The sequence below is a fragment of the Dermacentor variabilis genome, chromosome 6, assembly GCF_050947875.1.
Source record: "Dermacentor variabilis isolate Ectoservices chromosome 6, ASM5094787v1, whole genome shotgun sequence".
Taxonomy (NCBI): Eukaryota; Metazoa; Arthropoda; class Arachnida; order Ixodida; family Ixodidae; genus Dermacentor; species Dermacentor variabilis.
In genome coordinates this window covers 24,588,613-24,616,107 of record NC_134573.1, presented here as the reverse complement: position 1 = coordinate 24,616,107, position 27,495 = coordinate 24,588,613, and the positions used below count along the sequence as shown (strand labels likewise).

Below are 27,495 nucleotides of genomic sequence, written 5' to 3'. Positions count from 1 at the left end.
GCAAATGACGGTACTCAATATTTTTCTGTGTTCTGGTCGGCAAACCAGGTTTAAAAATATTGCTGCGTGAAGAAAGACATAGGCGAATGAGCTATTCACACGATATATGCAAGAGCAGCACAGCCATCCTTCAAGAACTTCCCTCAAGAACTCCGCAAACGTTTTCTATGAAAACCAGGGTAAAAAAAAAAAAAACACCGCTCACATGGTTGCATACCACCAAGCTGCCCTTCCTTACCTTAATGAATCCTTACCAATTAGCTCAGCTTTCTGTCGTTCTATGCCCTTCAGACCCTTTAACTTTTTCTATGAGACATCCGACATCTGAATCTGTAACCACATGACGTGGTAACCTATAGAGTATGTGTTTCTCTTAGCCTGCAGATAAGGGGCGCCACTTAAAGGGAACCGCTAACCCCAATATGGGAAGGTGCCAATACATAATTTTGTAATCTCCGCTAACGGAAGCTCAGCTCTACCCACCTGTGTTGAGCGTGCTCCCCTTTTGCAGCTTCTGGAAGATGGCCATCTCGCTGCCGTTGAACATGGTCTGCGGCACCACGTAGCGGTACGTCTTGTTCGGCTCCACGCCGACGTACGTTGGCACGCGGCAATCGGTGCAGACTGTCTGAAGTCTGGTGACGCGGTGGTAAGGCCGTCGCCTGACGTTGTACTCCACTCGAATGCCTGGCACAGTCGTTTACATTAGGACGTCATGTTGCCCGATTATGATCATTACAGTCATTAAATTAAATAGGCCCATAATCAAAGGCACCAACAGCACAGAGAAGAGGACAGGCGCGCACTAGAGAATGGTACATTTCCGTGGAAGAAAGTAAGTACAGAGTAAGTAAATAACAAATTGTTTGATTAAGTACAGTGAAGCTAGTGAATAAGTTAGTAAATGTTGTAAATAACGTAGAATAAGTACGTTAGTAAGTGCAGGGAGTGATTGAGAAAGTCAGGAAAGTGAATCTGTGGTTAAGTCAGTAAAGTAAGCATGCAATAAGCTAAGCAAGCAGAGTAATTAGGAAGAGAGCTTAGCTTTTCGAGGCTTTCTTCATAAGCAGAGGGTGCAGGCTGCGCACCTTTTTCTCGGATAGCATATGGGAATAGTTTTTTACGTGCTACGAATGGCCTGCTTAGTTTTAGCTGTTGAAGCCTTGGTGGCGGTAATCCTGCAAATGTCTGCACCGCGATATGTTTCCTTACTTCATTCCAAATTATATCAATTGCTAGTAAGTGCCACTGCTGTTGAGCATCTTGTACGTGTCTCTGGTTTGGCGCGGTTACGCTTATTAAATGTTTAGTTATTTATATTTGCACAACAGCTATTTACTTCGCAGTTTGTGCACGAAGAAAAACAATCTGTAATTAAAATAACAATTACAAGCATCTCGCAGCGAATTCTGCTGCAGAGCTAATCTGACGAAAAAGAAGTGTTATAGTGAAATGAGTAGATCGGTTAGGGGGGAGGGGGGGAGGGGGGCTGTGAATGCATTGAAAAGACACAGTGATCATTGCATAATTCAAAGCGAAAAACTCTATTTTGCATCTTGTAAAGGAGTGATCCGCGGAATCAACGTGGACATCAGTGACGCAGAACTGACGGAGATGATCGTCAACCGGAGAAACCCCGGCGCTCTGGGGGTTCGAAGAATCATGAAGACAACAACAGTGATCGTGTTGTTCGACGGACACAAGGTCCCCCTAAACGTCGTATGTGATGGTGTTCGCTACCCTTGTTCCTTGTATCGCAGGCAAGTAGACGTTTGTTATGCGTGTGGAGAATTGGGCCATAGGTCCGACGTTTGCCCGAAGGGCGAAGACCAGAAAAAATGCCGCGGATGTGGCATGCTCACACCACCAGAGGATCATCAATGTGATCCCAAGTGCGCCATCTGTGGTGGGGCTCACCAAACGGCAGACCGCAAGTGCAAACAGCGCTTCCAGGTGCCATACATCGTGCGCCAAAGACGGCGGCGCCGCAGGCGCGCACAGCACGCGCAACGGGCGGCAGGACCACATGGGTTCGACACAGCTAGCGGCGGAGAAGCAGTGGCTGGAGAGAAACCCTTCTACTCCCCTCATCGCAACATATCGGCATCGAGAGGACGCTCCCGCTCCCGATCCAGAGAGCGATCCAGCAGATCGCGCTCTCGCTCCTAAGGGCGCGACAATGGCAGCAGACGCTCCCGTTCGAGAGGACGATCGGGTTCCAGGGTCCGAATCCAGGAACCAATGTCCTGGGCAGACAAGGCCAGGATGAACATCTCAAGCGGCAAAAGGGTAACACAGGGCATCTCGCCGGAGTATAAAAGAGAGCAAACCGAGATTTTAATGCTTAAGAATGAAAATGCAGAGCTAAAAGAGGCACTACGAACACTGAGGGCTGAGTTCGAGCTCTTCCGTAACTCGCGTGAACCCCCCGGAGTAGCCTTACCCATCCCAGTTCAAGCAGAAGGGTCGAATAAGCGCGAAGCTATTTCCCCCCCCCCCCCCCCCCGCGACCACGGAAAGAGAGCCAATGCAAACTGACGAGTCCCCCGCTCAGGACCCTAAGCCAGAGCCAAACATACTCGCGTCTTTGAAGGTAATTGAGGAATCGCTCACGCAGGTGAGAGAGGCCTTAGCTATTCAATCTAGCACTGTCGAGCATACGGACAGTAACATCTCTCACCTAACACGTAGAGTTGGCATCCTCGAGTCTAAAATGAAAATCATAGACTCTAGCAAAATCAAAAGCATCTCCACTGGCACCACAGCAAAAGCTAAGAAAGTACAGCAGGATCCCGATCACACGAGTCCCCTGGAGGCTCTGCTAGTTCAATAGAAATCAAAATGGCGGGACAAACGGGAAACTTAATTATCTGGCAGTGGAATTGCGCCAGCTTCTTAAGGCGCAAGGCTGCTCTATTGCAGCTCATCAAAGCACAAGCGATAATGCCGCACGTCCTGCTCTTGCAAGAAACACTTAGTGAGAAGGTAAATTTATCGGGCTACCGTTCGGTTAGCCAAAAAGGAGAAAATGGCAAAGGTATCGCCACATTCGTCAAGAAAGACACCTCTTTTCAGGAGCACGAAGTCAAAATTTGTAACTCGGATAAGAAATCCGGTCTTGAGGCACAGTTAATTGAAATCATCCCCCACGGAAAAATCCGACGAAACATTTTCATTCTCAACTTGTACAGCTCTCCTTCCGCTCATAAGCATAATCTCTGGTCCCTACTAAATAGGGTCGCAACCGCTGCGAAATCGTAGCCCTTAATAGTCGCAGGAGATTTAAACGCTCCCCACCTGGCTTGGGGTTATGTAACACGAACAAAGAAAGGAGCCAACCTAGTTGCAGCCAGTACAGACCTAAACCTGACGCTGGTCTCGGACCCATGTTTCCCCACGAGGCTGGGAAACTCGGTCGCCAGAGACACGACCCCTGATCTCAGCTTCACTAGAAATGCTGTGGCCACGTGGTCCAACTTACAGGAGAACTTGGGGAGCGACCACTACATAACAGAACTCAGGATGGAAATAATAGCAGCTCCTCCCAAAATCTATAGATACACAGACTGGGACCTCTTTAGGAAAATAAGAGGTGAAGATGAGGCAGTAACGACACGTTCAGTGAACTGCTTGTACAGATAGAAATGGATGTCGAGAAGGCCACCAAGGAAATAGTTACGGATTTTGATGCCCCAGGGACGGACGCAAGGTTAGCGCATCTCCTGGAAGCCAAGCGCTCTCTCCTCGAGAGATGGAAGACACAAAGACTCAATCGCAGGCTACGGAAAAAGATCGTGGAGCTCAATAAACTCATTGAGGAGCATTGCTCTGAACTTAATAAACAGCAATGGAGAGACGCCTGCTCGGCAGCGGATGGAAAAATGCGCAAAGGAGGCAAATGGACCCTCTTTAAACATCTCTTAGACGATGGACAACCCAAATGTAATCAGAGACTAGTCATAGACCGATTAATTAATAAGGAAAAAATGGAAGGCATCTCTGAGGCCTCGATATTTCGGAAACTAGCGAACAAATACCTTCCAATTGGCCAAAGCCCAGGTTCTCCCCTCCCTCAGTATGAGGGCGCGCCTGCCCCAGAGCTGGACGTCCCCTTCTCGGAAGCTGAGATCAGGGAAGTGCTGCACAATTTAAACGGAAGGTCTGCCCCAAGCCCCGACGGAGTTACAAACCGGCTCTTAAGAAATTTGGACGACAAAGCAATTCAAGCTTTAGTGAAGGAGATAAATTAGGTATGGGAGGAGGGCGTTGTACCGGAAAGTTGGAAGAAGGCTACAGTGGTCTTAATCCCCAAGCCAGGTAAATCACCCAGCTTGGAGAACCTCCGTCCTATCTCCCTTACTTCTTGCATTAGCAAAGTAGCGGAACATGCAGTGCATAACAGGATATCGAGACATATTGAGCGCAACGAACTATTCCCGTAAATATGGTTGGTTTCAGGCGCTTGCTTTCAACGCAGGATGTCATGCTCCTGCTCAAACCACAGATAATCCACTCTCAAAGCAAAGATGTAAAAGGGGTCCTCGTACTGGATCTATCCAAGGCATTCGATACAATTGCACATGACTATATCCTTCAGGAGATATCGGCCTTGAACTTAGGAGTTAAATTCTTTTCCTTCGTTGCATCCTTCCTCGAGAGCAGGACGGCGGCCATAAAGTTGAGGCAATCAGTCTCGGAATATTTCACACTCGGAAACAGGGGTACGCCCCAAGGGGCAGTTATCTCAGCCCTTCTGTTTAATATAGCAATGCGCAAGTTGTCGGAAAGCCTTGCAGCAATTCCTTACGTAGGTCATGCATTATATGCTGACGATATTGCAATTTGGTGTCCTGGAGGATCGGAGGCTACGGTCGAACAAGCTCTACAGGAGGCTCTGGATGTTACAGAGTCTTCCTTGAAAAGTACGGGACTGGCACTCTCGCCTGGAAAGTCGGAACTCCTGCTGTACAGACAGGCTAGGCGAGGTGCTAGGGGACTCACCCCACTCGATCAGGTGCCCATTAGCGTTCGTACCAGAGATGGGCACACCATCCCGAGAGTAGACTCCATCAAAATACTAGGGCTTTTAATAAACTCAAAGGGATGCAACGCTAAGACTATAGCCCAACTCACCACGAAAACTGAAAACAATATTAGATTAATTATGAGAGTGTCCGACAAGAAACGTGGCATAGGCGAGGATATATTCCTTAGGGCTCACCATGCTTTCCTCATCAGCCATGTCATTTACTTAGTCGCCGCCCTCAATTGGACGAAAACAGAAATGGAGAAATTAGACACGCTTATGCACAAAAGTATCAAAAGGGTGATCGGCGTGCCAATCACGGCTAGCACAGAGAAACTCATGACATTGGAAGTACACAACACAACTTCGGAATTAATAGAAGCACAAAGATCAGCACAAATTATTAGATTATCAAACTCCAAAGCAGGCAGAAGACTTTTGGATGCGGCAGGCCTCCGTCCTAGCTTCAATCAGGGAAATATCACGCAACTTGATATTCGGACAAGCAACTCCTTTATTGTAGACCCTTTTTCAGGAAATGTGCACCCCCAACACAATAAAGGTCGAAGGTTAGCGAGGGCTAGAACTTTCTTACAGAACATATCCGGAACGGAGACCTTTGTTGACGCGGCGCGACACGCCAGTGCCAACAAGTTCTCCGTAACAATAGTCGATGACAGGGGAGAACTCCTCTCGGCAGCCTCGCTGAAAACCTCCTCGGTCGATGTGGCGGAACAGGCTGCTATAGCTCTCGGATTACTGGACTCAAAACGCACTACGGTGTACACAGACTCCCGAGCAGCCGTTAGAGCGTTCGCATCGGGATTGATAGCCAAAGAAGCAGCCAGGATTCTAAACGGCAAACCCCCCTCTGACATTGTTCACCACATAGTCTGGTTCCCAGCTAATATGGGACCAGGCGTATTACCGGGTCACCTGAACCCCAATGAGATAGCCCACGACCGTGCGCGAGGTTTCGTATGCCGCGACGGGATGGTGTCTCGGGAGAGTTCGGGAGAGCTCGTCCACAGTGATCCACTGGTTACTTTTCATGAAATCACCTCTCATTACAGAGGGAATAGGCAGAGTTTTCCTTTCCCCCATCACAAGCTCAACAGGCCACAAGCTAGCACGCTTCGCATGCTCCAGACAGGGTCTTACCCCTCTAGGGGCTTTTTGAACAACCTCCACCCGGACATCGATCCACTCTGCCCAGATTGTGGCACTGAATTTAGCTCAATAAATCACATGCTCTGGCAGTGCCCTGTGTTACAGGATTTCAATACAGAAGAAGACTGGACGAAGGCCATCAAAGACCCGAGACAGGACGTCCAGCTCCTGGATGTCCAGAGGGCCCGTGAACGAGCGGAGAGGCATGGCCTCTCTGTTCCGACATGGGACTAGCCAACGGCTGGGTAGGGACCGGCAGGCCCCCGCTCAGCTCCTCAGGACCCCAATAAAGTCGTTTGCTGCTGCTGCTGCTGCTTCTGCATCTTCGCCAGTTCTTGTTGTTGATGGTCGCTGTTTACCTGTGTTGGGGCTTCCATCGCCAATAAAAAGGAGTTGATGCAAAGGGCTGTTGCGCAACTAAGCTGCGGGGTGGGTTCGACGGCAAACGGCTACTATTGCGCGACTTTTTAAGGCGCACGTGTTGTGGCGTGAGAACATTGGGGTGCCTGAAAGTTTAAATCTTATTTTGGGGCCCTTTGGAAGGGTAAATCTGCAGTACTCCCGCCGGCTGTCAGGGGCATCGGAAGTAGTGTACAGATTGCGAGGTGAACAACGGCCAGCGTCGGCGTATGTGAGAGGAGCAGGGAATGACTCCAGTACGGCGGCATCCAGGTGGTGCGGCAGTGGCGGGCTACATGACCAACGCGGTGGCAGCAGATTGATTTGTCGGCTTCGCCATTCAGCAGGATTGCGTGGACTGGGAACAAAATACCTGTCATTACAGGTTTGGGACATGGGAATGGGTGCCGAGTCAGGTCGGGAGACATAGCAGGCGGTAGGGATGCCATGGTTTGCAGTTTCTTCCCTCACAGCTGCTTGAATAAAGGGAATAGTGGGAGTCGCTTGGTTAAAGGTACCGTCAAGGGGTCGTGGATGAAGAGGGGCCGGACTCGACGCTTCAATCTCACGGGGAACGATACGTGTGACGTTCTCTTGAAATGGTCGTGTGGCGGTAAGAGCGGAGCAAGAAGAAATGGCAGGGGTGTTGTGGAGCCGGGAACACTGTACGCCGAGGCGGCCGCTTTTGGCTACCTCAAAGCGGCGGCATTGTTTGACGATGATACAGACGTCGTTATAGACAAGCAAATTGAAGGCGTCTTCCGCGATGCCTTTTAGGGTATGGCCCACCTTGTCAACCACGGTCATGTGCTCGTCAACTTTCCGGCAAAGCGCGAGCACTTCCTGTATGTAGGAGACATACAGGAAGACGACTGGTGGCAAGCTGTTCTCCTGCAGCCTGTTGGCGACCGGACGGGTTCCCGAATAGGTCGCGAAGGCTCTCTTTGAAAATGTCCCAGCTGGAGAGCTCGACCTCAAGGGTGGGAAACCAGACACGCGGTGTCCCATGCAGATAAAGGATCGCGTTGGCAAGCATGATGGTAGGGTCCCAGAGATAGTTTTGGCTAACACGCTCATACATGCTCAGCCTGTCGTCGACGTGAACACCATTTTGGGCGGAGAATTACCCAGGATCCCGGAGAGTAGAAACCGTAACGTACGTTGTGAATGGCGCCGCAGGTGTAGGTGGCAACGGGGTGGGTCCATCGGAAGCCATGGCTGAGAAGACGACGCTGCGGCTGCTTCGGAGCTCCGTGGCGAGGAGGGGGAACGTTCCACCTGCACCACAATGTTACGCGAAGGACGAGTCACTAAGCCGAGGAATTATTTACAGGTTATATTTATAACAGCGGTTGCAGCGCTGACCGGTTCGATTCACAGCCCGAGCCCAATTCGTTCTTCCTCCTCTTTTCTGGAGTGATGGCACCCACGCGCCTCGTTAAAACATATGCCACGTGCCTGTAGCAGTATATATGTTTTTGCAAGCATGCTGAAAAGGGGTTTATTTAGGTGTGCGAGAGCAGGAACAGCAGGCTACGAACAGCAGGAATGGCTGCTGCACAGTCTTCGTTCTGCTCTTCCCTTCTCTTCTTGATCCCCGCGTTCCTTTTAAGCGCTTGGACGCAACATACCTCTTCTCGCAGACAAAGCCCACTGGGCGAGTCAACTAGCTTGTCGTAGCATGCATGATTTCAAACTTGCAAGATGCGCGACTTGTGTCCTGGCAGAACGTCTACCAGTGTTCGTGAGGCGCGCGAGAGCATAGTTCACTTCGCTGACTTTGCCGATGACAACATATGGTCCATCCTAGTTTGGCAGCAGCTTTTGGCACAAACTGCGCTTCCTTGTGGGAGTCCAAAGCCGAACGAGATCACCAGGGTGATATGTAACGGGCTGATGTCATGCGTCGTAGCGGGCTTTTGAGTTTTCTTGCGATGCCAAAGTCCGCAGACGCGCAAGTCTCCGAACCTCTTCAACGAGGCAAGGTGTATCACCGACCGTAGAGTTGTTGTGGTGGTAAAAAGGGAGCACATTGTCGAGCGTATACCGGGGCGGCCGAGCATATAGAATGAAGAAGGGGCTGTCGCCGGTTGTCTCGGGTTTGGCGGTGTTTTAGGCGTATGTAATAAACAGTATAACTTCATCTTGATTCTTTTGATCGGACGCAAGGTACATGGAAAGCATATTGGTGATTGTTATATTTGTGCGCTCAGTGAGGCCGTTCGTTTGCGGATGATGCGGCGTCGAGTGCCTGAGATGCGAGTTACATAAACGCACAAGCCCTTACGCGATATGCGCCGTGGATTTATGTCCCCGGTCGCTTATAATAACACCAGGTGGTCCATGTCGCAGAACAATGACGTGAAGTAAGAAGAGCGAGACTTCGGTGGCAGTGGCTGACGGTATAGCCACCGTCTGGCAATAGCGTGTCAAATGGTCGGCGCAGACAATTACCCAACGGTTCCCCTGAGGAAAAGAGCCTAACAGATCAATTCCAACTTGCCGAAAGAGTGAGCTGGGAGGCGGTACAGGTTGAAGGAGACCAGATGGTGTAGTGGTTGGGCGGTTCCGACGTTGGCACTGTATGCAGCTGGCGAAATAAAACTCAACCGAATGTCACATCCGGGGCAAGTAAAAGCGTTCTTAAATACGATAAAGGGTGCGCACAATGCCTAAGTGGCAGGAGGTAGGGTCATCGTGCATAGCCTGAAGATTTGCTGGCCGGAGACGCTCCGGCACCACTAGAAGAAAGCGTGCACCAGTGCTTGAGTAGTTGCTTTTGTACAGGAGCCTAGTCACGTACAGAGTAGCTGCTTGTTGCACTTGAATGGGCAGAAGTGATGAGTGGCTCCTATTTGGTGTCTTCTCGTTCTTCTGCTTAGAACGCATCGATATCTGGAAAAGCGGATGTCCCAGAAGCGACGAGATAATCAAAATCGTCTGCGTCGCAGTCCCTCGTGGTAAGCTGCATACGGGAAAGGCAGTCTGCGTCAGCATGTTTTCGGCCACTCTTGTAGGAAACAGTGTAGTTATGTTCCTGCAATCTCAAAGCCCAGCGTGAAAGGCGACCACAAGGGTCACGAAGGTTCATGAGCCAGCACAGGGAATGGTGGTCTGTGACGACTAGGAATGGTCGTTAGTACAAGTACGAGCGAAATCGCTGAACCGCAGAGATTACAGCGAGACATTCTTGCTCTGTCACCGTGTAATTGCGTTCAGGTTTGCTTAATGAGCGGCTTGCACAAGGAATCACGCTCTGACGGTCGTCATAGCGTTGGACCAAGACGGCACCCTGACCAACGCCACTAGCATCTGCGTGGATTTCTGTTGGCGAAGTAGGATTGAAGTGGCGAAGGATAGGTCGGGAGGTCAGCAGGAATTTCAATTGACGAAATGTAGAATCGCACTAGGGTGTCGACTGGAAGCATGCGTCTTTATGTAGCAGATTTGTCAGAGGATAAGTGACGACATGGGCACGATTAGTACATGACCGGGGTAGTTGTAGAAGTATGGGAGAGGCCTCTACCCTGCAGTGGGCGTAACCAGGAGAATGATGATAATGATGATGATGATGAAGTGACGTCAGCAAAACCAATAATAAATCAGCGAAATTAAGAGCAAAAACCCAGGAAACTACGAAGTTGCTTCACTGACTGCGGTACACTGAATGCCTCAACAGCTGCCGTCTTGAGGGCATCAGGCCGGATACCGTCTTTGCCAAAAAGATGAACCATCACAAGGGTTTGACGGTCACCAAAGTTACAGTTCTTGGAGCTCAGAACCAGGCCAGCTTTTTGATGCAGTCGAGGACAATATCCAGGCCCGTATTGTGCTCATTGAATGCGCGCCCGAATATAACAACGTCGTGAAGATAGCACGTACAGATGTTCCAATTTAACCCACGCAGAATGCTGCCCATGAATTTTTCAAAGTTTGAGGTTTTTTAGCGCACGAAAAGGGACGAAAGACAGTGGCAAGACACGGACACAGCGCTATGTGTCCACGTCTTGCCACTGTTTTTTGTCCCTTTTCGTGCGCTAAAAAACCTCAGTTATGGAATACCAACACGCCCTAACCTACGCTCCTTCAAAGGTTGATGGAGTGCTGCGTAACCCAAATGGCATCACATTGAATTCGGATATTCCCTCCGTTACATTTGTTACAATTTGTTACAAGCACAGGAAAAACGGGTTTATTTAGGCGTGGGAGAGCAGGAACAGCGGGAATGATTGCTGCACAGTCCTCGTTCTCCTCTTACCTTCTCTTCTTGATCCCCGCGTCCGTTTTACACGCTTGGACGCAACAGTATATATATATATATATATATATATATATATATATATATACTGTTACGCCCACAAAAGGCGTTACTTTGAAGCCGGGTAGAGTTAGCAGCGATGGCCTAGGTCAACTGAGCGCCTGTCGAGATTCAGCCAGCCAGCCACACGTCGTCGTCCTCGTTCACTACCCTTCGGTGCCCCCGCATACTGTTTGTTGAAGCGTGAACCCACTATGCACCTAAGCGCGTCACATTCGTGAACTCACTATGCACCTAAGAGCGTCACATTTCCCTCCGCGCAGACGAAGCCCGCCGGGCGAGTCAAACAGGCTGTCGAGAAATAAAGGGCTTTAAACGGGCGACATGCGAAAGTTCAGTCTTTGCTGACCGTCGGCCATTTGATGTGAGACGTGCTATGCGGTAGGTTAATTCGCTGATGCGCTCCGTAATAACATAGGGTCCAACATAGTGGACCAGCAGTTTTTCACATAGTCCACGTTTCCTGGTTGGTTTCCAGAGCAACACTAAATCACCAGGGTCATAGATCACGTGTCGGCGTCGGCGGTCGCAGCGTGCCTTCGAGCGGTCTTGTGAAACAAGAGTGCGTAAAGAAGCAAGTCGTCGGGCTTCTTCAGCAAGACAGACTGTCTCTGATATACAAAGATTATCGTGGCTGGAAAACGGGAAGATAGTGTCTAGTGTATAACGAGGCGGACGAGCGTAAAGAAGAAAGAAGGGACTGTAGCCCGTAACTTCATGCTTTGAGATGTTAAATGCGTACGTAATAAAAGGTAGCACGCTGTCCCAGTTCTTATGATCTGACTCGACATACATGGACAGCATGTTAGTAAGAGTTCTGTTCGTGCGTTCCGTAAGGCCATTTGTTTGGGGATGAAATGGGGTGGAATGTCGAAACCTTGAAGCACATAGACGAAGCATCTCTTCGACCACGTCTGCAGTGAACTACCGCTCACGATCGCTGATGATGACTCTGGGAGGTCCATGTCGGAGAATGACAAAACGCAGCAGAAAAATACACACTTCGGTTGCAGTAGCCGATGATATTGCAGCTGTCTCACAGTAGCGTGTCAAGTGATCGGCACACACGATAATCCAGCGATTCCCATCGGATGAACGCGGGAAAGGACCGAGGAGGTCGATGCCAACTTGCTCAAAGGGAGTGCTGGGGGTTGGCACTGGATGGAGTTGACCAGGAGGAGCACTCGTCGGACGCTTATAACGTTGACACTCGCGACAGCTGGACACATACTGGGAGGTCGTCTGGCGCATTTTAGGCCAGTAGAACCTTTCTTGGAGGCGGTAGAGAGTTCGCGCAGAACCCAAATGTCCAGATGTTGGATCGTCATGCATAGCGCGCAAGACGGAGACACGGAGACTCTCCGGGACCACCAGAAGATATCGCGGGCCTGTAGTAGAATAGTTCTTTTTGTAAAGAACCCCATCACGAACACAGAAACGAGTGGATGGTGCTGATTGCCTTGCAGTAATGAGCAGTGGTTCTAAAGTTCTGTCTTTTTGTTGCTCGACCTTGAAGGTATATATATCAGGAAATCCCGGCTCCAGTGATGCGATATAGCAGTCGAAGTTGTCCGCGTCGCAGTCCGTCGTTGGAAGCGGCATGCGCGAGAGGCAGTCAGCGTCGGCGTGTCGGCGGCCGCTTTTATAAGAAACGGTAAAGTTATATTCCTGTAAACGGAGTGTCCAACGCGCAAGCCGGCCCGACGGATCGCGGAGATTAACCAGCCAGCAGAGAGAATGATGGTCTGTCACCACAGTGAAGGGGCGCCCGTACAGGTACGACCGGAAGCGCTGTACTGCGAAAATAACTGCAAGACATTCTTGCTCTGTAACGGTGTGGTTACGCTCGGACTTACTTAAAAACGACTCGCATAGGCGACGACGTGTTCTTTGGTGTCGACGCGTTGAATAAGGACAGCGCCGATGCCAATACCGCTAGCGTCCGTATGAACTTCTGTGGGAGCCGCATGGTCGAAGTGTCGGAGAATGGGATGAGACGTCAGACGAGACTTCAGCTCATGAAAACTAGCTTCACATTCAGGAGTCCATTCAAAGGGAACGCCCTTCTGGAGGAGGCATGTCAACGGATACGCGATGTTGGCAAATCCACGAATAAACCGGCGGAAGTACGAGCAAATCCCTAGGAAACTGCGTAGCTCTTTTACATGGCGAGGTTGCTTGAAGGCTTCCACCGTAGCAGTCTTCGCTGGATCAGGTCGTATCCCGTCCTTATCCACTAGGTGTCCCAGAACGAGCGTTTGGCGCTCTCCAAAATGGCACTTCTTCGAGTTGAGCACCAAACCCGCTTTGTCCAAGCAGTCTAGCACAAGATCGAGACGTGCGTTGTGCTCACTGAACGTGCGCCCAAAAATCACTACATCATCTAGATAGCACATGCATACTTCCCACTTCAAACCACGCAGGATGTTGTCCATGAAGCGCTCGAAAGTTGCAGGCGCATTACAGAGCCCGAACGGCATCACATTAAATTTAAAAAGTCCATCTGGCGTTACAAATGCCGTTTTCTCCTTGTCTGCCTCGTGCATAGGAATCTGCCAGTACCCCGACCTCAAGTCAACAGACGAAAAGTAAGACGCTGATGAGAGGCAGTCGATAGCATCATCAATAGGCGGAAGAGGATATACGTCCTTTTTAGTGATGGTGTTGAGGCGGCGGTAGTCGACACAAAATCGCCATGTACCATCTTTCTTTCTAACCAGGATCACTGGCGCTGCCACGGACTACAGGATTCTTGGATTACATTCTTATTTAGCATTTCGTGGACTTGGTCATTGATCACCTTGCAATCCGACGGTGAGACTCTGTATGGTTTCTGTCGCAGCGGTTGGGCAGATCCCGTATCGATGCGATGGTGTATACGAGAAGGAGGAAACAATGGTGGTCCCTCTAGCTGGAAGAAGTCAAACAGTCGGGCATGTTTTAGCAGAATATTCGCCACTTCGTGACGCTGCTTAGTGCTGAGCGACTTGTTTACCATAGTCAGAAATGAGGAGTGCGCCGCAGGGCAGACATTAGTGAAATGGCGCTCATCCACAGAATCAAGAACCTCTGTAAGAATGGCGAGCGATAGCACGTGATCTTCATGGTAGGCGGCAAGTTTCAGACCTTGTGGTAGTATTGCAGGTTCACTCGAACAGTTTACGGCCCATAAGTTGGTGCGTCCCTGAACAACGGACAGCGTGCAATACGGTATCAGTACATTCCTCTTGATGCAACTCAGGTGAACGGGCTCCACGGTAGCGTCAAACGTTCCGTCGGTGGTGGGGAAACAGGCGACTGAAACATACGTTGCGGATAACGGAGGCACAACTGTATCCCGGGATACACAAAGCACACTTTCACGATACGGTGGGGCTTCCATAAACGCCGCAGCAAAGCTCGTACCGACACTGATTTCACCTGTTTTGCAGTCGACGGTGGCACCACACAGTTTCAAAAAATCAAGACCCAGGATTACGTCATGCGTAGAATGAGGTAGAACAGCGAACTCCGCGTTAAATATTTGACCACCCAAGGTAACGTCTACATTACACACGCCCACAGGATACAACAACTCCCCACTCACTCCTCGAAACGTATCGGCACGGTCCCAGCGAAACATCACCTTTCGTCCTAGGAGGCTTTTAAGCGCAAGACTCATCACTGAAACGGTTGCTCCCGTGTCCACTAAGGCCGTTGATGAAACCCCGTCAATTAATACAAACACCTTATTCTTAAACATACAAATGGTTGGAGATATCTCTGTCGATATCGAAGATTGTCCAGCGACCTCACCTCCAACGGCCGCGCTGGCTAGTTTTCCAGAGGTGGCGACGGGTATCGACGCCGCGGAGAGGGCGACCGGCTTACACGAGGAGCGGGTGGTGGTGTCAAGCTGCGATCGGATGCTGGAGAACGGTTCCGTAGCGGCTCCGGGTGCTGGTGAGGCAAGCTTCCTAAATATGTGTGCGAGGGTGAATATGTTTCGCCCAGAGGAGCGCGGTACCGCCTAGACATCGTCGATCGGTGGAACCTCGGTGGTTGGTGGCGATTGCAGTACCTGGCAATGTGACCCAAGTCGCCACAGCTATAGCACACAGGTAAACGACGATCGATGAACTGCCCTTCGAAGTGCTCAGCCGGGGGGGGGGTCGTGTAGCAGAGCGGAGCGGCTGAGCCTGCTGCACAGGAGGAACGGTCGGTCTGCGTGCAAACCTGCTGGGGCGAGGGTGTTCTGCTGGTCGGTGTTCGGGCGTAAATGTGTCCTCACGTGGCCATGGAGCACCTCTGTGGTTGACGTCTGTGACACATACCGCCCGTTGCCAGGAAGCGCAGGGTGCGGCAGGTGCCATGTGTTGCGGGTAATAAGCGTCAGGTTGTCGTATGACGTCGCGTGCAAGTTCCTGGTGCCGCAGCAGTTCTTCACGCACGATCTGCCGTATAGTAGACGAAAGATCGGCAGACGGGCTCTCATCGACGCTGGCAATGGTTGCCACATTCGCCAGGCGTGCAAACGTTGGCACAATGCGACGTGTTTTCAACGTCTCAAACGTACGGCAACGACGCACGACATCTGAGACGGAATGAACGTGTTCCCGGCTTATGAGGAAATTGTATACATCTTCTGCAATTCCTTTGAGGAGATGTCCGACTCGGTCTTCCTCGGACATCTGCGGATTTACGATTTTGCACAGCTTGAGGATTTCCTCTATGTATATAGAGCATGTTTCTCCAGGAGCTTGAGCTCTTTGAGCAAGTGTTCTCTCGGCGCGTTTCTGTTTGGCGTGGGTGTCGCCAAAACACTTCTTAATTTCCTCGACAAAGTGCTCCCACATTGTTAGGGAGTCTGCATGGTTTTCATACCACATCAGCGCTGTCTCACTCAGAAAGAGTGCAACATATTCAAGCTGAGTGACAGAATCCCAATGGTTGTAGCGGCTCACCCTTGCGTAGTGCAACAGCCACTCGTCGACGTCTTCGCCCACTTTTCCCGCGAACGAGCGTGGTTCCATGTAGTGCCGCAAAGGTCCAACTGGCGCTGACCTTTGAGAAGGCGAAACTATAGCTGGCATTTGTCCACCTCCGTCCTGAGCCATAGGGAAGGTCGTTGGCAAGAGACCGGCAAGACGACGGCTCCGGCGAAGTTCTAGATGTTGCGACTCCGTGGTACGTTCTGTCGTACCCCGCACCTCCACCACTCTGTTACGCCCACAAAAGGCGTTACTTTGAAGCCGGGTAGAGTTAGAAGCGATGGCCTTGGTCAACTGAGCGCCTGTCGAGATTCAGCCAGCGAGCCACACGTCGTCGTCCTCGTTCACTACCCTTCGGTGCCCCCGCATACTGTTTGTTGAGGCGTGAACCCACTATGCACCTAAGAGCGTCACAATATATATATATATATATATATATATATATATATATATACATATATATACATATATATACATATATATATATATATATATATATATATATATATATATATATATATATATATATATATATATATCGCAAGGGGGTTTATTTCCAAGGAGGGTTAAGCGTTGGCCGAAGAGCATCGGTCGTTATACCACCCTGTTCGCCCAGCCGGACTACATCTCGTTCTCTCAATATTTGCTAACTTTTTTGCGAACTACATTGGCCCCGGTGACTAAAAGGAGCCATCCAGAGACTCATGGTGAGACGAGTACAGCAGGGTCGTAGTAGAGCTTTAGGCGGCTCACGTGGACTGATTAACAGCCGTGGCATCTACTGTCCGTGGGAGGTGTCACAGGTGCGACAATGTAGTTCACCAGCGACATGCATTGAACGATGCAATTGGGACCGCGATATTTCGTTTATTCTGTAAGTAAGTATGCCTTATTCTGTAAGAGTCCACCCACTGGACTGTCTATTGCGGCTGTGGCTGAATGGTCAAGGCTGCTTGTCTCCTTCGAGCTCGCACAGCTGCATCCAATCAGCAGCGGCCGAAGCGGACAGTCCACTTGGTTACAGTGAGGAGGTTACTCTTACAGAATACCTCCTCAGGGGTCTTGCATGGAATAGAAGCTGCACAAAAGAGCCAACATGGAAGGTAGGGGCAAGTTTAACCAGGTCAAGGCGTTCTTTTTCAATGCCTTTTGTCACGGATATAAGTGAGCGTCCACGTTGGCGGCACTTTTCCGCACACTAAGTGAATTCTGAGGCCCTGTGGTATTCCAATGCATCCGGGCGGTATGCATTTACAGTATCCAGTGTGGAAAAGGGCTCACGTCCGTATAGTAGAAAGGAAGGGGAAAATCGACTGGTGGCTTGTGTGGCTGTGTTATAGGCATATGTCACGAAAGGTAGCACCAAGTTTCAACTCGAATAGTTGGAGGCTCTGTACATGTAGAACGTATCACAAGGTATTCGGTTAAAGCGCTCTGTCAAGCCATTAATCTTTGGATTATAGTGTGTAATGGTGCGATAAATAGTATTGCACTGACTTAGAAGCACTTGGATGACTTGCGAAAGACAAACACGGCCTCGGCCAATAAGCAACTGACGGGGTTCGCCGTGGCGAAGAACGAAGCTACGTAAGATGAACAAGGCAACATCCCGAGCTGAAGCTGCTGGAAGAGCGGCGGCTTCGGCATATCGAGTGAGATTGTCAATGGCCGCAGTAATCCACCGATTACGCACAGGGGTAGAAGAAAAGGCCCCGTGCGGGTGTATGCCAATTCTACCAAAGCAGCCAGCTGGACATGGCAAAGCTTGCACTGCGACAGGCATGCGACAAATTATTTTCCGGCGTTAACACTCAATGGAGGAACGAATGTACTTATGGACTCATGCGTGCATTCCATGCCAGCAGAATCGCTGGCGAACTCGTTCATAGGTTTTCAACACGCCAGCATGCATGTTTTGTGGTTCAGTGTGGAGGCGCATGCACAGGTCGGAGCGCAAGTAGGGATGTGTAACAAGAAGCCATTTGCGACTGCCTGGTTGATAGATGCGGCGGTACGACATGGCTTCCCGGAGTGCATAATGAGGTACTTGACGGTGAAGGGCGCGAGGGAGTCGTGGCGATGATGTCGCCGAAGGCGCAGGGAGAACGTTGAACAGCGGGTTTATCCAAGGAACCTTGCACTGTTCAAGGAACCTTGCACTGTCAGTGATGATCATGTTAGCGGAGGAAGTTGCGGAAAAGAAACAGGTGCAACGCCCGAAGGCACAGGCGAGCGGGAAAGTGCGTGCGCGTCGGCGCGTTTCTGTCATGAGCAGTAAATGACGCGAATAAAAAATTCTTGAATGAAGTCGGCGTGTTTGCGTCGTGAGCGTCCAAGTCGACTCGCCAGATCCTTTAATGAAGCCAGCCACCAGAGTGAATGGCGACAGGTGACGAAATCAAACGAGTTTCCGTGCAAGTAAGGGCAAAATTTGCACCACACCCAAACAATTGCCAGACTTCATATTCCTATCCGAGTACTTGCACTCTGCCTTAGTGAGAGCACAACTCGAGTATGCAACTACGTACTCATTGAAGCCCGGCTTTCGTTGGGGAAGTACAGCGCCAAGTCCGATCCTTCTGTCATCCGTGTGTACCTCGGTTGGAGCGATAGAGCCGAACTGATGTAGAATGGGTGGTGAATTCAGTAGACGGCATAATGTTGCGAAAGCCTCATCACACGCCGGTGACTAACCAGACAGCCAAGACCGGTGAGCAGCTTCATCGGTGGTACTGTTAGGGAAGCGAAGTTCTTCATAAAGGGCGAAAGTATAAGCACACACCAAGGCAGCAGCGAAGCGCTTTCACGGGGGTAGGTTTCGCGAATTCAGCAACAGCACAAAGTTTCTGCTGATCGGGAAGGACACCGTCTTTCAAGACTATGTGGCCCGGTATGGTGACCTTGTGAGATCCGAACCGGCACTTCTTTGACTTAAGCTGATGTCCTGTGCGGGTGAAACAGCTCAATATGTAGTAAATGCAACAGGAGGTTACTGCCGAAATCGTGGCAGAAAATCACGATCTCATTCAGGTAGCACAGGCATGTATTCCATTTAAACCCACGCTGTTCATCATGCTTTCGAATGCTACTTGGGTATTCCGTAGGCCGAAAGGCATAGCATTGAATTCGTCCAGCCTGTCGCGTGTTACGAAGACAGTTTTCGAGCGATCGCATGGTGCCATAAGGACCTACCAATAATCGGACCTTAAGTCGAGCGATGAAAAGAATTCAGCTCCTTGCAAGCAGTCGAGCGCATCATAGATGCGTGGCAGAGGATACACATCTTTGCCCGTAACTTTGTTTATTCGGCGATGATCGAGGCAGAAGAGGATCGAGCCATCTTTTGTTTTTTTTTTGGTGACAAGAACAGGCGACGACCACGGACTGCAGGACGGCTGAATGATGCTGTGCTGAAGCAGGCCGTCGATTTGTCGGAGATCACAGGGCACAAAGCAGGAGACACGTGGTAAGGGCGCTGTCGCAGAGGCGCTTCACAGCCGGTGTCAGTCGGATGGGGAAGAGTGTGCGTTCGGCCTAGTGACGTCTTCTGACAACCAAACGAGCCACGAAATCGGTGTACAAGTGTAAGAAGTTTCTCGCAGTGCGCTCTGGAAGTAGAGCATTGATGGCGGAGCCAAATATAAAAGTGGGCGATCAGGCGTACCAGTAGGAGGTGTCAGGGAACTAACCCGCGTATTCAGAAATGGAACTTACGTTGAAGCCCATGCTTTACTTGATTTAAATGACGCTTGGCGTTAACTTGGCCGAAGACGCTCACTGCGTTTCCTTTGGCGTGCTCACAATAGGCGTCATTTGGAGCAAGTCAAGCTTGGGCTTCAACTTAAGTTGCATTTCTGAATAAGGGGGTAAGTTGCAAATTGCCCGCGTTGTCAAGGCTTGAAGATGGAGCATACGTCGAATGCCTCAATTGGGCCTGTACACTTTCCACGGAGTAAGGTTGAGGGAACTGGCAGCAGATTCCTAACAAACAGAGATTTAGCGCCGTTGGGCATGTCGAGAGCGGCAAATGGCTATGCTAGATTGCAGTGGTGTTGTACGGTCTCGGAGGGTGTAAGCTGAACTATAGAATCACCGACACCGGCACAGGACACAGGCGCAAGGGCTGTATATCGGGTGGTATGTTCCTATCATCGGCGACAAACAACTTTGCGGAGGTAGGTTCAGACGGCGGGGGACACACTGCAGAGAACGCCACGTCGACACGAGCAAAGTCAATAACAGCATGATGGCGTCAGAGAAAATCCAACCGAAGATTTTATTGTCGCGATGCAGAACAGGCAACAGACGATGGCGAAGTAGAGTTGTTGCTGGGATGCTCCAGCCACCATATTCTAGGGTCAGCTGGTGCCTTCACCATTCGTGCTTCTCTCCGCCTCGCAACATTTTTGGCGGACGTGCTTGGTAACAACACGGAGCACTACAGCGATCGCCGCATGAGCCCTGACATGATCATCGACAGTCAAATTAAAGTGTCACAATGACCGACCACCCACCTGTGGTGCCGCAGACTCTGACCAGCTTCGTGTGTCCCAGGTGCGAGACTCAGGGCCCTTCAACGGCATCGGTGGTACGGACGTTGAAAACTGGATTTTTGTTATAAGCGTGTAATCAAAAATAATAAGTTGAACTCAACGCTAATGCTAGCGAATGTGATATTATACATCCGAGACACAGCGCTAGCATGATGGAGACCCACGACGTAAGGAGTTGGGACGTCTGCAAGCAGAAGCTTCTAGAACTCTTTGGAAAGCCTTTTGGCCGTCATGTGGCAGCGAAGAAGGAGTTAACGACCCTTGCTCAAACGCCGAAAGAATATTATGTGGCATACATTCAAAATGTCCTCGCGCTCCGTCGTAATGTTGACAAAGACATGAACGAGACCGGTAAGATTGGCCCCATCCTGAAGGGCATAGCAGATGACGCATTCAACCTCCTTATCTGCAAGAACTACGACTCGGTGGACGCGATCATGAAAGAGTGCCGCAATTTCGAACTGATCAAGAGTCGCAGAATTACGCAGCAGTTCAACAGGCTACCAAGTACAGCTTCAACGTCTTCATGTGAGGATCAGCCACGTGGACCTCCTCTCTCTGGACAAGAAATGTTCACGCGGTTAATTCTTCGCGAGCTCGAACCAACATCTCCTACCGTTCCTCCTCAGCATTGCGCAGACAACGCATGTTCTGTCTCACTCATACAGGCGGTTGTTAGACAAGGGATGGCAAAATTAGGCCTTCCGTCTCTCTGCCCCCTTTGTGATGCCGCTCTCAGTCAGGTCTACCCAACAAATGCTTCCCCGTATTCAGCGGTTTCAACTCGCCTTCGTAACCCAGCCGACTTGAGTTCACCGTACGATAGGCCGATTTGTTTCAATTGCTCGTGTGCTGGCCATATCGCTCGTCATTGTCGCAGTCGTTGGTCATGGCCCCCTCGGTAGAGCTTTCCGTCCATCCGTCCAGATCAAGGTGCTCTACGTTTCTCTCTGCATCCTTCATCTACGAATACCGTCAACGTACCTGCGACCTTCTGAAACAGCCGGTCACCATCGGCCCTAAGTCTTCGGTCTCGTTCGCTGTGCTCCCTCCGCTCTTCTTACTCCGCGTTCGTGCCACAGGAAAACTACTCAGTACAGCTCCCGGAGGTGACGCTGGATCAACGACTCGGCCTGCTAATCCTCTGATCACATTGACAAGCCTTGGAAGTATACTAGACGTTGAGGTGGATGGAGTCGCAGTCAGGTCCCTTTTCGACACCGGTGCACAGTAGTCTGTAATGAGTGCCGGCCTTCGCAAAAGACTCAGAAGCGTCCTCACGCCTGCCGCACATTGCACAGTACGCGTTGCCGACGGCAGTACGCCACCAGTTATCGGCATGTGTGCAGCATGAGTAACGATTACCGGCCCTCAAACCACCGTCTTATTTAGTGTGATCGAGCGGTTTCCGCATGACCTGATTTTGAGGCTGGACTTTCAACCCATTCTGCCCTAATATATTGACTGCGCTACAGGCTACCTTCCTTCTGAGAGCTACTTTGTTTCTGATGCACATCATCCGTCCCTGCAAAGCAATGAACGCGGCTAGTTGGTGGGCGTTCATGATTATGCTGTACTTCGTGTTACACTGACAAACAGAAGAAACAAGACGCGGACGTACGTGGCGCCACGTGAACCCGCGTCCTGCTCCTTATGTTCGTCACTAAGCGCAATATAATCATGATCCTTCTCTGTGTTCTGCCGAATTCGCCCGGTTGCCACCTCAAACCACTACCATCTGTACCTTTTAACAGTCGACCACAAGTTCCTGTTGGCGACTACATCGTCTCTCCGTATGTCGACGTTAATTTACAGCATGGCGTTGCGCTCTCGAGTACCGTTGTTACGATTGTCGATAATTCTCCTTGGCTTCCCGTTCTCAACTTTGGACTTGTTGCACATGTTCTTCCCGGCAACATGACAGTGGCCTGCCTGATGCCTGTACACGAGTACCAGATATCTAGGCTCGAACGCACTATTTCGGCCTCTGTCAGCACTATCACAGCATGTTAACGTTCGGCTTCGTCTTACCACAAGGACGTCGACAAAATGACTGCTACCGACATCTCTCCAGGTCAAACTGAAGTCCCTAGGCGCATTCTATTTACTTATCGCAATATTTTTTATTTCGGTGGCCACCTGCTCGGCCAGACAGGCCTAGTCACTCACCGGATTGGCACTGGCGATGCAAGTCCCGTCCGTCGCCACCTCTACCGCGTGTCTGCCGTATTGCGCAGCATCATTCAAAGCGAAGTCGCGAACATGCTGAAGAAGAGCATTATCGAGCCTTCGGTCAGCCCATGGGCCGCACTAGTTGACCTGGTCAAGAAAAAGGACAGCAACTGGAGATTTTGTGTTGATTATCGCCATCTGAACAAGATCACCAAAAAGGACGTGCATCCATTACCAAGTATCGATGATGCACTTTTGTGTCTACATGGAGCGAAACATTTTTCATCGACTGAATTCCGCTCAGGCTACTGGCAGATCACGGCTTATGATGAAGGATCACGAGAAAACAGCCTTTTTTAGGCCTGATGGACTTTTTTAATTCGGAGTCATGCGCTTCGGGCTTTGCAATGCCCAAGCGACGTTCAAGAAAACGATGGGCACCCTTCTCCGAGGCATGAAGTGAACCATCTCTCTCTGCTTTCTTAACGAGGTAACCGTTTTCGCTCGAACCTTTGAAACCCAAATTGAGCGTCTTGTGATTGTCCTTGCTGTGTTTCGCGCTGCGAAACTTCAGCTCAACTCGTCAGCGCCACGTCGGTCGTCGTGAAATAACCGTTCACGGGTACCTTGTAAACGCCAATTCAAACTGACCCCGAAAATTTCTAGCCATGCAAGACTTTGCTGTGCCGTGCTCAGTTAAGGACGCTCGGAGCTTAATTGACTTATGCTCGCATTTTCGTTGCCTTGTTCAAAACTTTGCTGACGTCGCTCGCCTTCTCACCCGGCTTTTGAAGAAAGACGTCGCTTTCGCGTGGGGACAGCGGCAGGCTTTCACAGCAATCATCAGACTCTTGACGAGCCCCCAATTTTAGCCCACTTTGGCCCTTCAGCACCCACTGAAATGCGTACAAATGCTAGTGGTCACGGCATCGGCGCTGTTCTTGCCCGAATTCAGCATGGTCGAGAGCGCGTTATCGCTTACGCAAGCCGTCTTCTGTGCACGGCCGACCGCAACTATTCTGTCACGGAACGAGAGTGCCTAACCCAGGTTTGCGCGATAGCGAAGTTTCGCCCATACCTGTTTGCTCGTTATTTCCGCGTAATTACCAACCACCACGCGCTATGCTGGCTCTCCTTGTTGAAGGACCCTAGAGGGCGTCTTGGGCATTTGGTATTCTGTTTGCAAGAGTACACTTTGCATTTTCTCTGTAGTGTACAAACTCGGCCGTTTACATCATGACGCTGACTGCTTGTTCCGCCACCCTGTTTACCTACCGGAAGCCGCAAATTTGGAATCCGACACCAGCGTTATATCCATCTCAGGCTTCCTTAACATTGGCATTGAACGGCGCCGTCGTCTCGTTCTGTGAACCATCATGGATCGGTTAAGCTCGCCAACTCCTGATTCTTTCCTTCGTCTCTTCTTTATTTCCGACAGAGTCCTGTACAAAAGCAAGTGTCGCCCTGATGGTGCTGACCTACTGCTGTCCGTGCTGGGGTACCTTCAAAACACCCTGCTTCAACTCCACGATGCGCCTACCGCTGGGCATATCGGTGTCACTCGCACCTTTTACTGAGTCCGGCGCCGTTTCTTCTGACCCGACCTCTACCGCTGTGTGCGCCGGTATGTGACTGCTTGCAACCTGCACCAACGCCGGAAGCCCACTCCCGTGGCTCGAGCTGGGCTTTTACAGTCCAGCGATATTCCTACTGAGCCTTTGTTTCGCGTGGGCCTCGAACTACTTGGCCATTTTCCTTTCTAACCCAAGGGCAACAAATGGGTTGCAGTTACAACCGATTACGCCACGCGCTTCGCCATTACGGGAGTTCTTCTGCCTACAAGTTGTGTCACTGAAGTAGTGGATTTCACCTTACGCAACATCATCCTGCATCACGGTGCTCCACGTGCGCTCCTCACGGATCGCAGACGCTATTGTTGTCGACGGTCATTGATGATATCCTCCGCCTATGCTTAATAGAGCATCAAATAGCCACTGCTTACCATCCACAGACTCACGGTCTCAAGGTGAGAGTGAACAGAAAGCTTATCAACATGCTAGCTATGTACGTTCCTCCAGACAACCAGGACTGGGACGTCGCTCTGCCATATATCACCTTCTCGTACAATTCGTCCCGCCATGACACTGCAGGTTACTCACCGTTTTATCTACTATTTGCCCGTGATGCCGTTTTGCACCTGGACACTGTCACACAGTCGCACAAGGCTTTTACCCGCGACGTGACTATTATGGCAATACAGGCCCGTAAGATTGCCCGCGCTCGCCTTACTGATTGTCAGGCTTCCCAGAAGCCCCCTTACGATGCGCACATTGGGACACGCAGTATTTGTCTGCCTCCCTGGTGCACCTGTAATCACCATCTCGTTGTGTGGGCCTATCAGAAAAAAACTTCTTTTGCGATATTCACGTGCCTACCAAATCCTGCCACAGGTTTCGAATGTGACGCACGAGATTGCTCTCGAAAAGTGAGGCCCGTCATCCGTACAGCCAAGAACCGATGTTGTTCATGTCTCCCCTTTAGAGCCCTACGTCCATGCCTTTGCCACGCCATAATCGCTTTCGCCGGGTTGGGGCTCCAACCCCGCCAGTGTAGTGTCCCGATGCAGAACAGGACAGGACGGGCACGCAAGAGACAACGACGAAGAGTTGTTGCTGGGGTGCTTCAGCCGCCATGTTCTAGCGTCAGCTGATTCCTTGAGCATTTGCCTTGCATAAACAACATTCGTGTTTGTGTCCGCCTCGAAATAATATCATGCGAACAGGCCGGTAGCACAAAAAACTTAATCGGATGCAGATCATCTTGAATGACGAAGCGGGCGGGTGACGGCAGGCGGCTGACGGCTTAATATGGTGTGCGCTGGCTCTACGGAGGGCCAATCCCTTTTACGTCGTGGTAACCTTACTAAGCAAGCGGCAAAATTTCATATCTATCACTGCAACGGCAGTACCAATGTCCACAAGCGCATGGATACAAAAGCTATTTACAAGAATATCGATGAGGTTTGCCGGAGAAATTCGAAGACATAACTTTTTCGACGACGACGCAGTTCATGTCTCTGGAACTGCGGCATGTAGTTTTATGTCAGAAGGGCAAGGTCGGCGGCGCATAGGTGACGGAAAGCGACGTCGGGGTTATGGGGATCTGCGGCTAGCCGAGGGCCGGTGCTCGGGCAGAGAAGGTTGTTCTAGTCACGCTATGTTGTTCAAGCGGCTAGGACCGTACACAGAGGGTCGCATGGTCACCAATTTGAAAAGAATGGCGATGGCGACAGGAGCATGCCACATGTCCTGCATAACCGCAAGAATAACGTATAGGACGTTTGTCCGAAGTCCGCCATGGGTTCAAAATTTTGGAGACCGGTCCGCGTAACGGAACTGGTGGTGGCCGAACAGCTGCCTACGAGGAATAGTAGCTTCGTTGGCTGGGCGACCCGGCAGCGATGACTTATGCGTACGCCAAGAACGCAGGCTCCAGAGGTGGCGGACGAGCAAAAGGCAAAACGTCAGGGACCCCTTCCTGTATCACTTGTCGAATGACTTAAGCCAGATGTGATGACTGTGCTGGCTCAGGCGTGCTCTATAAAGTGGAGAGCTGTCCGGCGACCTCCTCACGCAGGAAAGGCTTGTTCTGAATCAACGATGCATTCTCACAGAGGGAATGCTTTGCCATCGTAGATGCGATTCAAAAGCGGCATTGTTATCTTCATAGGAAGCCGTTCACTACTGTAAGGGATCATCCTGCGCTACAGTCACTGAAAAATGTGAACAGTCTTCATGGTCGGCTCTTTCGGTAGTGGTTAAAGTTGCAAATGTATGAGATGAACAATAAACATCACAAAGGCATCAGCAATGTTGAAGCTGACGCACTTTGCAGTGCTCCTGTTGTGCACGTTCCATGACTCACCGATCTTCAGCAAAGCAACGCTGTTTGCGTGTTCTTAGTCTCCCCGTGAAACATAGCGCTTGAAAAAAAATATGAACAGCCACCCACTGGCTGTTTTGATTGCTCTCTTGGGCCTGACCTCATAGATTTACACTGCACTTCTGCATTCCCCTATGGTGCGCGTATGTCAAGGCCACCTTTGGGATAGGAATGTTTCGTTTTTGATCCCCACTTTGTCTGGAGAAGCAATGCCAATTTTGGTTTTCTTGTAATTTATAAATTTATAACTCCGCATATTGGGAACACTTTTTATTTGTAGAGCAGCCATGGCATAAATGTAGAAAGGCCCCAGCTTAGTCTTCGCTAAATTACGTGCCGTGCATTTTTTTTACCTGCGGAGAGACTCTCGCAAAATGGCCATGGATACCTTTGGAATACTTGCTGCAAATTATTTAGCGTATAATTCATGGCGCGATACACTTTATGCTTGGTCAGCCTCCACAATAGGAAAAAAGACAAGATCAGAAGGCTTCAAATGCGCGGCGGGCCGAACATGGCATCCAAGCCAACCCGAGGGAAAGTCGGTGTCGAGTCGCTCGGGGACAGGCCTCGCAATATGCAGAGGTAGATCATTATGCATAAAACTTACATAAACAATGTTCTTACAAGTGGCCGCTGGTAGCTGTACTTAAGTCTGCAGCATGCTAAATGATTCTATACAGTCACTATGTCTCGGAGAAAGAAAAGTCGCCTTAATTGGCTTGATCTTACGGCACGCCCCTTCTCATGTGTGGCCAATGTTCCCAACGTGCAAGTTTCGAACTAGTATGACGGTGATGGGGGATAGTTCGTGAAATATTATGGCCACATGCGCTGCTTAATGAACTAAGAAAGGAGTAATTAAGGGCAACACAAGAAAACGAACAAGGTGGAGCATGAGCAGTGGCATTTAATTGCGCAAGTTAATGGACGCCATCTGACAGA

The 27,495-nt window shown here is 50.4% G+C and overlaps 1 protein-coding gene across 1 annotated transcript in view; it reads right to left on the bottom strand.

Moving 5' to 3' along the window:
• Nucleotides 1–475: 475 nt before the first annotated feature.
• Nucleotides 476–27,495, bottom strand: part of LOC142586066 (snake venom 5'-nucleotidase-like) — a 105,493-nt gene continuing 78,473 nt past the window's right edge. Inside the window, exon 10 of the mRNA XM_075697333.1 lies at nt 476–687. Coding sequence (XP_075553448.1) covers nt 476–687 — 212 coding nt within the window. The remainder of the gene's footprint in view (nt 688–27,495) is intronic.